At 46.8% G+C, this 14,554-nt stretch overlaps 1 protein-coding gene across 2 annotated transcripts in view; it reads right to left on the minus strand.

Moving 5' to 3' along the window:
* Positions 1-14,554, minus strand: part of kcnj5 (potassium inwardly rectifying channel subfamily J member 5) — a 59,054-nt gene that overhangs the window by 8,331 nt on the left and 36,169 nt on the right. For both annotated transcript variants that reach the window (XM_033049578.1, XM_033049577.1), the window contains exons 2-3: positions 12,436-12,563; positions 5,164-6,140 (exon numbers count right to left, since the gene is read on the minus strand). In XM_033049578.1, coding sequence (XP_032905469.1) covers positions 5,164-6,097 — 934 coding nt within the window. In that variant the 5' untranslated portion in view covers positions 6,098-6,140; positions 12,436-12,563. The remainder of the gene's footprint in view (positions 1-5,163; positions 6,141-12,435; positions 12,564-14,554) is intronic.

Below are 14,554 nucleotides of genomic sequence, written 5' to 3' on the forward strand. Positions count from 1 at the left end.
GTGGTACAGATGTCTGGCTGTCAGTCACCATTGTGCCATTATAGATCACATTTCCTTGATATCATAACAAATCAAATTAGCGCGGCACGGTGGCACAGCGGTAAAGCTGCTGCCTTACAGCACCAGAAACCCGGGTTCGATCCTGACAATCGGTGCTGTTTGTACATACTCCCCATGACCTGCGTGGGTTTTCTCCAGGATCTCCAGTTTCCTCCCACACTCCAAAAACGTACAGGTTTGTAGGTTAATTGTCTTGATATAAGTGTAAATTGTTCCTAGTTTGTTGGATAGTGTTAATGTGCGGGGATCGTTGGTCGGTGTGGACTCGGTGAGCCGTAGGGCCAGTTTCCATGATGTATCTGTAAAAAAATGTTTTCATGATACTTTGATGGCAGAGGCAGTTAGTTTTACTGTGCCTCTGGGCTCTGATCTGGAATGGTCAAAGAAGTGTAATCTCCTCCAGATCTCTCTGCTCCACATACAAACCGGGACAAAGGCAACCTGAACAATTATGACCACTCAGTATGCTGTCCCACAGGTAGCAACTGTCAAGGTGCACGTTCTCCAATGATCCTCGGATGCTCAGACCAGGGGCGGCACAGTGGTGCAGTGGGTAGAACTGCTGCCTCACATCGCTAGTGACCCAGGTTTGATCCTGACCTCGGGTTCAATCTGTGCAGGTTTTGCACCTTCTCCCTGTGGATTTCCATCTGGTTTCCTCCCACATTTCAAAGACATGCGGGTTTGTAGGCCTCTGTAAATTACCCCTAGTGTGGGGGTGAGTGGTAGAATCTGGGGGGAGTTGGTGACAATATGAGGAGAATAAATTGGATCAGAGTAATGGAGATACTAGGGACCACAGATGCTGGTTTACAAAATCTCAGCGGGTCAGGCAGCATCTCTGGAGTTCATGGATATGTGATGTTTTGGGCCAGGATCCTCCTTGAGTCTGATTAGATTATATTTGTGTAAATTGACATTCAGTGCAGACACAATGGGCCAAATAATAAAAGGGCATACCTTTGGAAAGGAGATGAGGAGGAATTTATTTCGCCAAAGAGTGTGGAATTTGTGGAATTCCAAGTCAATGGCCAAATCATTGGGTGTTTTTAAAGGGGAGGTTGACAAATTGTTGATTAGTATCTGTCTCAAAGGTTAAGGGGAGGAGGCAGGAGAATGGGGTTGAGAGGGAAACATAGAAACATAGAAACATAGAAATTAGGTGCAGGAGTAGGCCATTCGGCCCTTCGAGCCTGCACCGCCATTCAATATGATCATGGCTGATGGGAAAGATAGATCAGCCATGATTGAATGGCGGAGTAGACTCGTGGCCTAATATTGCTCCAGTGACATGAATTTATAAGGGCCTGTTTCCACGCTGTATTTCTCTTTGAAAAAAATAACTCAGAGCCCATATGGGGAAAGTGTAAATGACTGTCCCATCTTTGAGGAATCATTTGATTCATCATTTGATGTTGCGGAAACTAAGTAAGCATGTGTCGGCATTCTGGTTACGTTACTGCCCTCACTACCAGCATGTTCCAACACCCTGGACCATGGACATGGCAGTGGGAGGATGGATACACTGCAGCCTAGTGCTGCCCCTGGGTGGGCAGGAGAGCTGACTACAGCCGGAGCAGGTAGCTGTGGTTGGAGATCAGCCCTCCTGGGCCCAGGGGCTGGGAAAGGGCTGGAGCAAACCCCTGGATAAAGGGCCTTCAAAGGGAAAGTCCTGCAGCAAACGACAGCAGGAGATGGAGGCTGCTGTACTCACAGAGGCCAGCCCTCTGAGGACAAGCACACCGGAGCATAACTACCTCACACATCATATGGGGCTGTCCATAGACATAGCAGCAGAAACAGGCCATTTGGCCCATCTACTCTGTGAATCCCTGATCTTTGTGTGTGGGGAGAGATTACATTGAACTAACTTCAGGAAGTGATGGGAATCCAGCAGACCTTGGTGCTCTTGGTCTTACGTAGATGTGGAGGGGTGGATTTAGTTCCGTTTAGTTTAGATTAGTTTAGCGATACTGTGCGGAAACAGGCCCTTCGGCTCACCGTCCACGCTGACCAGCGATCCCCGCACACGAACACTATCCTACACACACTGGGGACAATTTACAATTATACCAAACTAATTAACCTACAAACCTGACAACTTTGGAGTGTGGGAGGAAACCGGAGCACCCGGGGAAAACCCGCGCGGGTCACGGGGGGAACATACAAACTCCGTAGAGAGAGTCAGTCTGTCTGTGGGGTCTGTCAGGTAACTTTTCTCACATCCCCTGGAGCTTGTGTGTACCATGACTTCCGTCCGACATGGATGTTCAGGACAGAAGGTACATGGAGGGTGTCTGTGCTCTGCAGGAGAGCTGTTTGTTCCCAGCCTCCACATACAGTCTCCACTAACACAGATGTTCACTCATGCCTGAATGCAGAGAGCATTGCCGGTGAGCTGTGAAGGTGTGTGCCTGTGTGAGTGGCTCAGTACATCTGCTGTAATATTTCCCACTGTGTTCCTCTCCTTGCTTCCAGGCTAACACATTCCCTCAATTACTGCAGCGCTGCTAAAAATACTTGACCTTTACATAACCTGTCATATCCAACTGTTCTTCACTCTGATCAACTGACTGCAGTACATCTGCACTAACAGGTGCAGCTGCTGCAAACCTGCAGTAAACACAGAAAACATTGCAATCACTCAGCAGGTCAGGCAGCGTCTGTGGAGAAAGGAACACTTCGCAGTTCAGGCAAATAACCCTTGGTCGGAACTTCTCTTTAAAATTAAAAAAATTATTCTGATGGTAGTTTATTGACCTGAGATGTTAACTCTGCCGCGCTCTCCACACTCACACACTCACACTCACACACACTCACTCACTCACACACTCACTCACACACTCACTCACACACTCACACTCCACTCACTCACGCACTCACTCACACACTCCCTCACACTCCACACACTCACTCACACTCACTCTCCACACACACTCACTCACGCACTCACTCACGCACTCCCTCACACACTCACTCACACTCACTCTCCACACACACACACACACTCATACACTCACACACACTCACTCACTCACACACTCACACTCCACACACTCACTCACACACTCACACTCCACTCACTCACGCACTCACTCACACACTCCCTCACACACTCACTCACACACTCACTCACACACTCACTCTAGCCCTGCTACCTTCCAGTCAGATTCGAATGTAACTGGAGGAACAGCACCTCATATTCCGCTCTAGTAGCTTACAACCCAATGGAATAAACGTTGACTTCTCCAATTTTAACTAACACCTCCCTACTCCTCTCCCTTTCCCCCAGCCTTATGCACACCCATTTCTCTCACTGTCCCGCCACTCTTTCCCTCACCCCTTGTTCTCTTCCATCTACATCACTCCCTCTGGCTTTAAATTTCACTCCTCCCCTCCTTTTCTCATTCCCTTTTGTCTCCTTTTCATCTCTGGCCATTGTCTACCTACCTGCCACCAAGCCCCCGCCTCCCTATCTGTATCCACCTATCATTTGCCAGACTTTGTCCCACACCCGGCTCATTTCCTCCCTCCTAATACACTCAGGTAGCATCCCGACCTGAAACGTCACTTGTCCACCCCCCCCCTCCCCCCTGGCCCGGTGAGTTTCTCCAGCACTTTTACGTTTTGCTCAAGATCCAAGTGTTGATCTTCTCTGGGCAAGGAGGTCACCAGTTTCTGTATGTAAGTCTTTCAGCTGAGTGGGGAATCACTGATACCTTCATGTTGGCCCAAACCACATGGTGGGAGGATGTTATGGAGGAGCATCACTGAGCTCAAGAGGTCCAGCAACCATGTAGGAAGGAACTGCAGATGCTGGTTTAAACCAAAGATAGACACCAAAAGCTGGAGTAACTCAATGGGACATGCAGTATCTCTGGGGAAAAGGAATGGGTGACATCATTACGACACAAGGGAAAACGTCATTGCGTCCTTTTCTCCAGAGATGCTGTCTGACCCGCTGAGTTACTCCAGTTTTTTGTGGCTATCATAGGTCCAGCAACCTTTCATTTCTATTTTGCATTGACTAATCCATCTGCCTTCACGCGGCAGCTCTTCTTGTTCCTCCCCCTATGAAAGGCGTCACCCTCTGATCGCCCGGTTCCTTTACCACTTACTTCAGGACTGGGTTAGAACCTCCATCCATGGTACAGACCAATGGCTCCTGGCTCGGGCCAGGCCAGACTGAGGGAATTTATGGAGAGCATCCTGGCCCTTGAGATTGGCTGGTCTCAATCTCTCTGGACCTTCCAGGTTCACTGGCTCCTCAATCTTAGTTTAGTTTAGTTTAGTTTAGTTCAGAGATATAGCATGGAAACAGGCCCTTGAGCCCACCAAGTCCATGCCGACCATCGATCACCTGTTCACACTAATTCTATGTTATGCCACTTTCTCATCCATTCCCCACACAATAGGGGCAATTTACTGATGACAATTAATCTACAGCTTGCTCATCTTTGGGATTTGGGAGGCACCTGGAGGAAACTCCACACAGACACCACCAGAAGTCAGGATCACATCTGGTTCTCTGACACTGTGATGCAGCAGCTCTACTCGCTGCACGTCTCTGCCGCCCTATACATAGAATCAAACAGATTAGAAAGCAGGCCCTGTGGCCCAACAAATATGCCCATCAATACTGGTCCCATTTGTATGCATTTGGCTCATATCCTTCTAAGCTTTTCCTTTCCATGTACCTGCTCAAGTGTCCTTTGTTATTGTACGTGTCTCAACTACCTCCTCTGGCAGCTTGTTCCATATATCCACCATCCTGCCAGTGAAAAAGTTACCCCTCAGGTTCCTGAGTGAAATAGTTGCTGCTCGGATTGCTATAAAATATTGCCATGTGTAACTTTGTACCAGCACCAATGGTCGAGTCCGCTAACCGCTCACTGTCATGTAACCTGACAACCCACACTGCAAAGAGGCAGAGATAAATAGATTCTTGATTAGTAAGGGTGTCCAGTGAAGGAAGAATGGGGTTGAGAGGGAAAGATAGATCAGCCATGATTGAATGATGGAGTAGACTTGATGGGCCAAATGGCATAATTCTGTTCCTACCATATGAACACTCATGAAAGCAACACACTGCCCAGACCCTACCTGTTGCCTCTACCATGCCTTCAAGGATCACCACAATCTCAAAGTCCTCCTGCTCCAGCTGACTGCGGCTCATCTCCCAGAAGGGGCTCTTCGCGTTGATCTCGTGGGAGATGATGAGCGGCGATACGAGGAAGAGCCGGTCATCGCCGGTGTCAAAGCCCACGTTGATGTCGGTCTGGTTGAGGGGGATGAACTCGCCTTCCTTGGTCTGCCGGGACTTGATGAGCTTGGCCCGGATGGAAGCCTCCACAATGTGGGAGTTGCGGAGGTCCCCCACGCGGAACATCAGGCAGAGCTTCTCATCTCGGAGAGAGATGACGGCACGGTGCGAGAACATCAGCGTCTCCGCACGGTTCTTGGGCTGAGAAATCTTCACGAACATGCATCCGACCATCAGGGCGTTGACGATGGATCCCAGGATGGCCTGGACCAGCAGCAAGATGATGCCCTCAGGGCACTTCTCCGTGATAACTCTGTGCCCGTAGCCAATTGTCGTTTCAGTCTCGATAGAAAATAGAAATGCCGACACAAACCCGTTCAAATTGTCCACGCACGGCGTCCAGGTGGAGTCTCCCAGATGCTCCAGGTCTCCGCGGATGTACGCTATCAGCCACCAGATGAAGCCAAAGAACAGCCAGGTAACGGTGAAGACCAATGTGAAGATTAAAAGGTTAAAGCGCCACTTGAGGTCCACCAGGGTGGTGAAGAGGTCACTGAAATAGCGGTAAGTCTCCTGCACATTCCCGTGGTGGACGTTGCATTTCCCATCCTTGTTCACGTACCTTTGTTTGCGTTTCTTTGGCTCATTGAGCAACCTCGGCCTGTCTGTGGTTAGCACATTGCCGCGGGCTTGTTTAGGCAGCTTCTTAAATTCTCTTATATTCGCCCGAAAATCCATGTCGTTGTTGCGGGCGATTCGAGGCTCTCCTGGCATTCTGCCCCGACTACAACTCCTGCCTGCTCCTCACAATGCACACCTGAAATAAAGATTCCATATTCTGTTTGTAAAAATCACACCGCAGCACAACATGCCCATAAGGTTTTGTTTAGAGATACAGTGCAGACACAGGCCCACAGATAGTAAAAGCTTCTTAAGGTATGTGAAAAGGAAAAAATTAGTTAAGACCAAAGTTGGGCCCTTGAAGACTGAAAAGGGTGAATTTATTATGGGGAACAAGGAAATGGCAGATGAGTTGAACAGGTACTTTGGATCCGTCTTTGCTAAGGAGGACCGAAACAATCTCCCTGATGTACCAGCCAGAGGATCTGGGGTGAAGGAGGAACTGAAGGAAATGTTGTTGGGTGGACTGATGGGACTGAAGGCTGATAAATCCCCAGGGCCTGATGGTCTGCATCCATGGGTATTTAAGGAAGTGGCTCTAAAAATCATGGACACATTGGTGATCATTTTCCAATGTTCTATAGATTCAGAATCAGTTCCCGTGGATTGGGGAGGGGGGGGGGGGGGGGGGGGGGTGGTAGCTAATGTCATCACACTTTTAAAGAAAGGCAGGAGAGAAAAAACAGGGAATTATAGACCAGTTACCCTGACATCGGTGATGGGGAAGATGCTGGAGTCAATCATAAAAGATGAAATGGCGACACATTATGATAGCAGTAAAAGGATCAGTCTGAGTCAGCATGGATTTACGATGGGGAAATCATGCTTGACTAATCTTCTGGAATTTTTTGAGGATGGAACTAGGAAAATGGACAAGTGAGAGCCAGTGGATGTTGCGTACATGGACTTTCAGAAAGCATTTGATCAGGTCCCACATACGAGATTAGTGGGCAACATTAGGGCACTTGGTATTGGGGTAGAGTGCTGACGGATAGAAAATTGGTTGGCAGAAAGGAAACAAAGAATAGGGCTTGACGTGTCCCTTTCAGAATGGCAGGAAGTGACTAGTGGGGTACCACAAGGCTCGGTGCTGGGACCGCAGCTATTTACAATATAAATGATTTAGATGAAGGGATTACAAATAACATTAGCAAATTTGCAGATGGCACCAAGCTGACTGTGTGAACTGTGAGGATGTTGCTATTAGAATGCAGGTTAGGTGAGTGGGCAGATGCATAGCAGATGCAGTTTAATGTGGATAAATGTGAGGTTATCCACTTTGGTAGCAAAAACAGGAAGGAAGATTATTATCTAAATGGTGTCAAGTTGGGAAAAGGGGAAGTACAAAGGGATCTGGGAGTTCTTGTTCATCAGTCAATGAAAGTAAGCATGCAGATACAGCAGGCAGTAAAGAAAGCGATGGCGTGTTGGCCTTCATAACAAGAGTTGTTGAGTATAGAAACAAGGAGGTCCTTCTGCTGTTGTACAGGGCCCTAGTGAGACTACACCTGGAGTATTGTGTGCAGTTTTGGTCTCCAAATTTGAGGAAGGACATTCTTGCTATTGAGGGAATGCAGCATAGGTTCACCATGTTAATACCCGGGATGGCGGGACTATCATATGCTGAGAGAATGGAGCAGCTGAGCTTGTATACTCTGGAATTTAGAAGGATGAGAGGAGATCTTATTGAAACATATAAGATTATTAAGGGTTTGGACAAGGGTTAAGGGCAGGAAACATCTTCCCAATGTTGAGGAAGTCCAAAACCAAGGGCCACAGTTTAAGAATAAGGGGTCAGCCATTTAGAACGGAGATGAGAAAACATTTTTTCACACAGTCAGTTGTGAGTCTGTGGAATTCTCTGCCTCAGGGGGCGGTGAAGGCCGGTTCTCTGGAAACTTTCAAGAGAGAGCTAGATAGGGCTCATGAAGATAGCGGAGTCAGTGGATATGGGGAGAAGGCAGGAACTGGGTACTGATTGTGGATGATTAGCCATTGAATGGCGGTTCTGGCTTGAAGGGCCATAAAGCCTACACCTGCACCTATTGTCTATTGTCTTCGGCCCTCCGAGTGCGCACCGACCAGCGATCCCTGCATATTAACACCATCCAACACACACTAGTGACCAAAGATCATAGAGCGGAGCAAGATAGTTCACTCATTGAAAAAGCCATAGTAGGTCATGGGTAATCCTCAGTGTCATTTCCGTAACCGACTTCCGTCTCCCCTCCCTTTGGTCATGGCGTCTCTTCTGGACCCTTCTCACCCAGGTGTTAGATAAAGTTAATTATTTTTCTTTTGATTACCTATAAATTGTGCCGTGCACTAAAACGGCAGACGCTAGCTTCAGCTCCTAGCTCAATATGTATGAAATTGTTGCAATGCACAACACAGTTCTGAATCGCTAAAGACCGATGCATTTCATTTGCCCAAGTGCGTGCCGCACGCAGAACTGTCGCGGTTCCTAATGGATCCTATTGGGAGTCTAAAATCAAATTAGAATCCGATGTTTCTTAATGCAGTTTCTTGATTGTGAATTAGGAATTTATGCACTCAGGCCATTTTTCCTCGATTTTTGTCTTGGAAAAATATAATTGGTTTCTATTTCAAATGGTTTACACCGTTAACTAATCACAACTGAAGTAAACTTTTAAAAACACGTTGTTCCTGCAATTTATCATTTACGTGGTTTAAAAAAAATATATATGAATACCAATTAGCAGAATATAGGGTAACCATATGACCATGTGTAACTATTTACTTTACAGCAAAGAAATATTTAGATTTAAAAACGCGGGTATTTTAAGCGTCGGATTACAGTAACGGTGCCTCAACATTAAGTGTTCCATTTCTCTACAAATCTCCAAAATGCTACCCATAATTTAAAAAATATTTTGAATTCCATGTAAACGTCTATCACTTTTATTTATTCGATCCAAAATGAAAAGGCGAAATGTTAATAAAATGCTAACCATTACAAGGTTCTTTGGTTGTTTGTGGCAAGAATTTTCATGTTGTATTGTCATTTGCTTTTACGTGCATTGAAAGGAAAAGTAAAGAAAAGAGTAACGAAAATAACTCTACGGGGCTAAGTGCAGGGAGTTTCGGAATTGCTGTATTTTTCACCAATTCAAACGGGCATTGTGTGCACCGATTTTAGAAACTGTCATACAAGTAATGAAAAGAGAGGAATGAAGCATGTATTTACGGGAAAGGGACTTTCAGTCTGAAGAAGGGTCTCGACCCGAAACGTCACCCATTCCTTCTCTCCAGAGATGCTGCCTGTCCTGCTGAGTTACCCCAGCATTCTGTGTCAATCTTCAGTTTAAACCAGCATCTGCAGTTCCTTCCTAAGCATTGCCCTCTCCGTCATGCCATTTTTAATGTTCGAATTGCAGATAATGCAGGCCATTGGAATATTGCTCTGACAGCAAGCAAATATTTGCTAAAAGTAATTCCATCCTGGACTGTAAACCAAAGCTCTCATCCGTCCTCCTCAAAAAAGACAATGGTTGCATGCTCCGATTCCATTCTAAGTTAGTATTTCAGAAACTTTTCAATTACCATACCAAATAATTCTCTTGATAGTTTTCCTCATTTCTATTTTCAAATAAAGAAACCAACCTGACCCGACTCCACTCTATGATCTTTGCTGATTACACACTTCACAGAAGTCGGGTCGGATTCGCTAAAATGGCGGACGCCCCGCCCCGTTGCGTACTACACGTTAGTCCATTGGATTTTGCAGGAGTGGACCATCTTGCTCCGCTCTATGATCTTTGCTAGTGACAATACAGTTATCCCAAGCCAATTAACCTACAAACCTGTACGTCATTGGACTGTGGGATGAAACCGAAGATCTCAGAGAAAACCCACTTGGTCACGGGGAGAACGTACAAACTCTGTACAGAGAGCACCTGTAGCCGGGATCGAACCCGGTTCTCTGGTGCTGTAAGGGGGTAGCTCAACTGCTGCGCCACCGTGCCGTCCTTGAAGAGCTAGAGGAGCGAATGTTACCAATTCTGGTCATGCGTTAGGAGGTGAGATTCCGCGAGGAGGGGTTACAGACTGGTAGGAGAGTGAACCGGGGTAATACCTCCAGCACCTTCAAGGTCGGCTGCAGAGGACACCTCCGGGCCACAATTGATTTGATAAGATTTATTGTAATTCAAACCTAGGTTTGAACGAAATATAATTTCTACAGTTTTTTACATTACAAAACAATCCAAGACCCACACTTAACACAGTTTACATAAACATCCATCACAGTGAGTCTCCAACATCTCCTCACTGTGATGGAAGGCAAAGTCTTTATCTCTTCCCTTTGTTCCTTCTCCCGTGGTCCAGCAGTCCAACTGCAATGTCGAGGCGAACTGGGGCTCCGATGTTAAAGCCCCCGGCGGGCGATGGTAAGTCCTGAGGCCGTTTAAGCCACGCCGGGCGATGTTAGGCCCCGGCTGCATGTCCTTTAAACCCGCGATTCCAGCGGGAGAAGTCGCCGTTGCGGAGCTTGGAAAAGCGGTCTCCCACCAGGGACCTGCGAGCTCCCGATGTTCCCGTCCACTGGGTCTGCGGCCGGTGCCTCCGAAATCTAAAGTCGGGTCGCAGCCGCACGCCACCACAGCTCTTCCCGCTCCGAAGTTGGCCAGCTTCGCGATCTCCGTTCTGCAGGCTCTGCAACTGGAGCCCTCAGGTTAGTCCCGGCCGGAGGTCACCGCCGGCTCCACGATGTTAGGCCCAACGACATCCGAGACCCGACAGAGAATAGTCGGGTACCCGAACAGGGAAGAGATTTAAACGGTTTCCCCCACAGCCCCCCCACATATACACAACTATAAAAAAATAATAAAAACTAACTCAAGACATACATTTAACAAGACAAAAATAAAAAAAGACAGACGACTGTAGTCGAGCCGCTGCCGTTAGGCACCGCCACTCCCACTCCTGGCCGGGCGGTGAGAGGAGAGGGATGTCGGTTTGCGGGAACTGCTCCAGTACATCGAGAGCCGACAGGACGTTGGACTTTGGAAATGGCACCAAAACATGGCCTGCCTGCGTAATAGATGCAGACAGAATTTCACTGTGCAGTCGCACATGTGACAAATAAAGCATTATTGAATAATGAAGAGGATTTCCAAAGTCTACAGAGTGATTTAGGCCATTTGGAAGAATGGGCTGAAAGATGGCAGATGGAGTTTAATGCTGGTAAATGTGAGGTGCTACACCTTGGCAGGACAAATCAAAATAGGACGTACATGGTAAATGGTAGGGAATTGAAGAATACAGTTGAACAGAGGGATCTGGGAATAACCGTGCATAGTTCCTTGAAGGTGGAATCTCATATAGATAGGGTGGTAAAGAAAGCTAGCCTTTATAAATCAGAGCATTGAATATAGAAGCTGGGATGTAATGTTAAAATTGTACAAGGCATTGGTGAGACCAAATCTGGAGTACGGTGTACAATTTTGGTCGCCCAATTATAGGAAGGATGTCAACAAAATAGAGAGAGTACAGAGGAGATTTACTAGAATGTTGCCTGGGTTTCAACAACTAAGTTACAGAGAAAGGTTGAATAAGTTAGGTCTTTATTCTCTGGAGCGCAGAAGGTTAAGGGGGGACTTGATAGAGGTCTTTAAAATGATGAGAGGGATAGACAGAGTTGATGTGGACCAGCTTTTCCCTTTGAGAATAGGCAAGATTCAAACAAGAGGACATGACTTCAGAATTAAGGGACAGAAGTTTAGGGGTAACACGAGGGGGAACTTCTTTACTCAGAGAGTGGTAGTGGTGTGGATGAGCTTCCAGTGGAAGTGGTGGAGGCAGGTTCGTTGGTATCATTTAAAAATAAATTGGATAGGCATATGGATGAGAAGGGAATGGAGGGTTATGGTATGAGTGCAGGCAGGTGGGGCTAAGGGAAAAAAAGTTGTTCGGCACGGACTTGTAGGGCCGAGATGGCCTGTTTCCGTGCTGTAATTGTTATATGGTTGTTATATGGTTAAATGAACACTGAATCAATACTGTGGCGGTGACACAACAGGTCTGAGAGTTTCACACTCTCTCCATTGCAACAGCCCAATCCGTCAGGAATATGTGCACAATCGCGATCTCATGGCAGGATTACGGGAGCAGACAAATTGTGTAGGAAGGAACTGCAGATGCTGGTTTATACTGAAGATACACACAAAGTGCTGGAGTAACTCAGTGGGTCAGACAGCATCTCCAGAGAAAAAGAACAGGTGGCATTTTGTAAATTGAAACCTCACCTATCCATGTTTCCAGAGATGTTACCTGACCCGCTGAGTTTCTCCAGTACTTTGTGAGATAAAGGGAGGTAGACACAAAATACTGGAGTAACTCAATGTCAGGCAGCATCTCTGGAGAGAAGGAATGAGTAACGTTTTGGGTCAAAGCATCACTGTGTTACTCACCCTGATATACAATGATCCAGGAGGTATATGGAGGGTAAGCGTGGCTCCACTCTTTAGCATGGGTAAGATTCTTCCTCCTTCCCTGGTGGTTCAGATCCCACAGGCACGATCCCGCAGATGCTGCAAATCTGAAATAAAAACAGAAACTGCTGGAAACACTCAACAGGACAGGCAGCATCTGTGAAGGCAGACATGGGGTTAAGTGGTGAAGTTTTAGACAATAGACAATAGGTGCAGGAGTAGGCCATTCGGCCATTCGAGTCAGCACTGCCATTCAATGTGATCATGGCTGATCATCCCCAATCAGTACCCCGTTCCTCCTACCTTCTCCCCATATCCCCTGACTGCTATCTTTAAGAGCCCTATCTAGCTCTCTCTTGAAAGTATCCGGAGAACCGGCCTCCACTGCCCTCTGAGGTAGATAATTCCACAGGCTCACAACTCTCTGTGAGAAAAAGTGTTTCTTCGTCTCCATTCTAAATGGCTTACCCCTTATTCTTAAATTGTGGCCCCTGGTTCTGGACTCCCCAACATCGGGAACATATTTCCTGCCTCTAGCGCGTCCAAACCCTTAACAATCTTATATGTTTCAATAAGATACCCTCTCATCCTTCTAAACTCCAGAGTGTACACGTTTTGTATTGTAGTTGGCTATTGGCCAAACTGCTGGCAATTAACGGGCTGTTCACTGCAGGGTCATGGTGATACATGTTCTGCTCGCGGCTAATATCCATACTGATGCACGTTTATCTCCAGCTTCTCTCCCCAAGACTGGACTTGATCAGCCCATCTGCCCTGGGAATAAACAGGATTCCCTCCCACCCTCCAACCCTCCCTTCCTCCCTGGGAATAGGCAGCACAAGTGGTTAGAGGGACTTTCAACTACCAAATATCATCAGGGCTAATGAACCAGGATGGTCAACACAGTGAATGGCAAAGGAACACATTAGGCAGCTTAGAACATAGAGCACAATAACCATGCTGAACGTAATGACAAGTTACACTAATCTCCTTTACCTGCATGTGACCCACACCCTTCCATTCCCTGCATATCCTATGCCTGTCTACAAGCTTCTTATACACCACTACGGTATCTACCTCCACCACCACCTCTGGCAACACATTGCTGATTCCTCTCTTATGTGTAAAATAACTCTCCCCTTCCATCTGCTTTAAACTTTCCCCTTCTCACTTTTCATTCTAGTGTATTCGACATTTTCACCCTGGGAAAAAGATTCTGACCGTCTCAATCTGCTCCATCATTGGCAAGTAACAGCTCCAACTTGGGTAGGTGGCATGATGTGGGTGTTTTGATGTGAGTGGAATTAGGAGACTGGGATTTCAATCATTCCTTTGATGCTGCAATTTACTTCAATTTCAGAATCAGCACTCCAAACCACACAGAGCAGTGGAGTATCAAGGTGTCTTTGGGGTAAATATAGGGTAGGCCTGTTCTTTTTTTATAATCAAAGATAGACACAAAAAGCTGGAGTAACTCAGCAGGACAGGCAGCATCTTTGGAGAGAAGGAATGAGTGACGTTTCGGGTCGAGACCCTTTTGTTACAATGTTCTATGTTCTATGTTCTAACGAGAACAGACCCAATCTCTTCAATTTCTCCTCTTAACTGAAAAGCTCCATCCCAGCGGAGAATTGTGGTGAATCCTCTGTACACCTTCTGCAAAGCTATCACACCCTCCCCGTAGTGTGGTGACCAGCACTGCACGCTGTACTGCACTGAGATCTCACCAATGTTTAATGAAGTTGGAGTACATCCTCTCTGTTCTTGTATTCAATGCCCCGACTAATGAACCTTCTTTTTCTTCTTCTTTCATGTGGCGTGCACAGCCTAAAGTTGTTGGACAACTTGTTCTATTTGATCTTCCATTTGTGCACGTCGAGTTGATTGCATTAGTCGAAACAGGGCGGACCACGTGAAGGTTGCAATCTTCCACCCTATGAATCTTCTTGACCATCTTATTTACCTGCGGTGCCACCTTCAAGGATCTTGAGATTCCCACATCCTCCATACCCCTCTAGGTCACTGCCACTCTTGGTGCATATCCTAGATTCATTAGTTCCCCCGAAATGCGTCACCTCACACTTATCAGGATTCAACT

The sequence above is a fragment of the Amblyraja radiata genome, chromosome 33, assembly GCF_010909765.2.
Source record: "Amblyraja radiata isolate CabotCenter1 chromosome 33, sAmbRad1.1.pri, whole genome shotgun sequence".
Lineage (NCBI taxonomy): Eukaryota > Metazoa > Chordata > Chondrichthyes > Rajiformes > Rajidae > Amblyraja > Amblyraja radiata.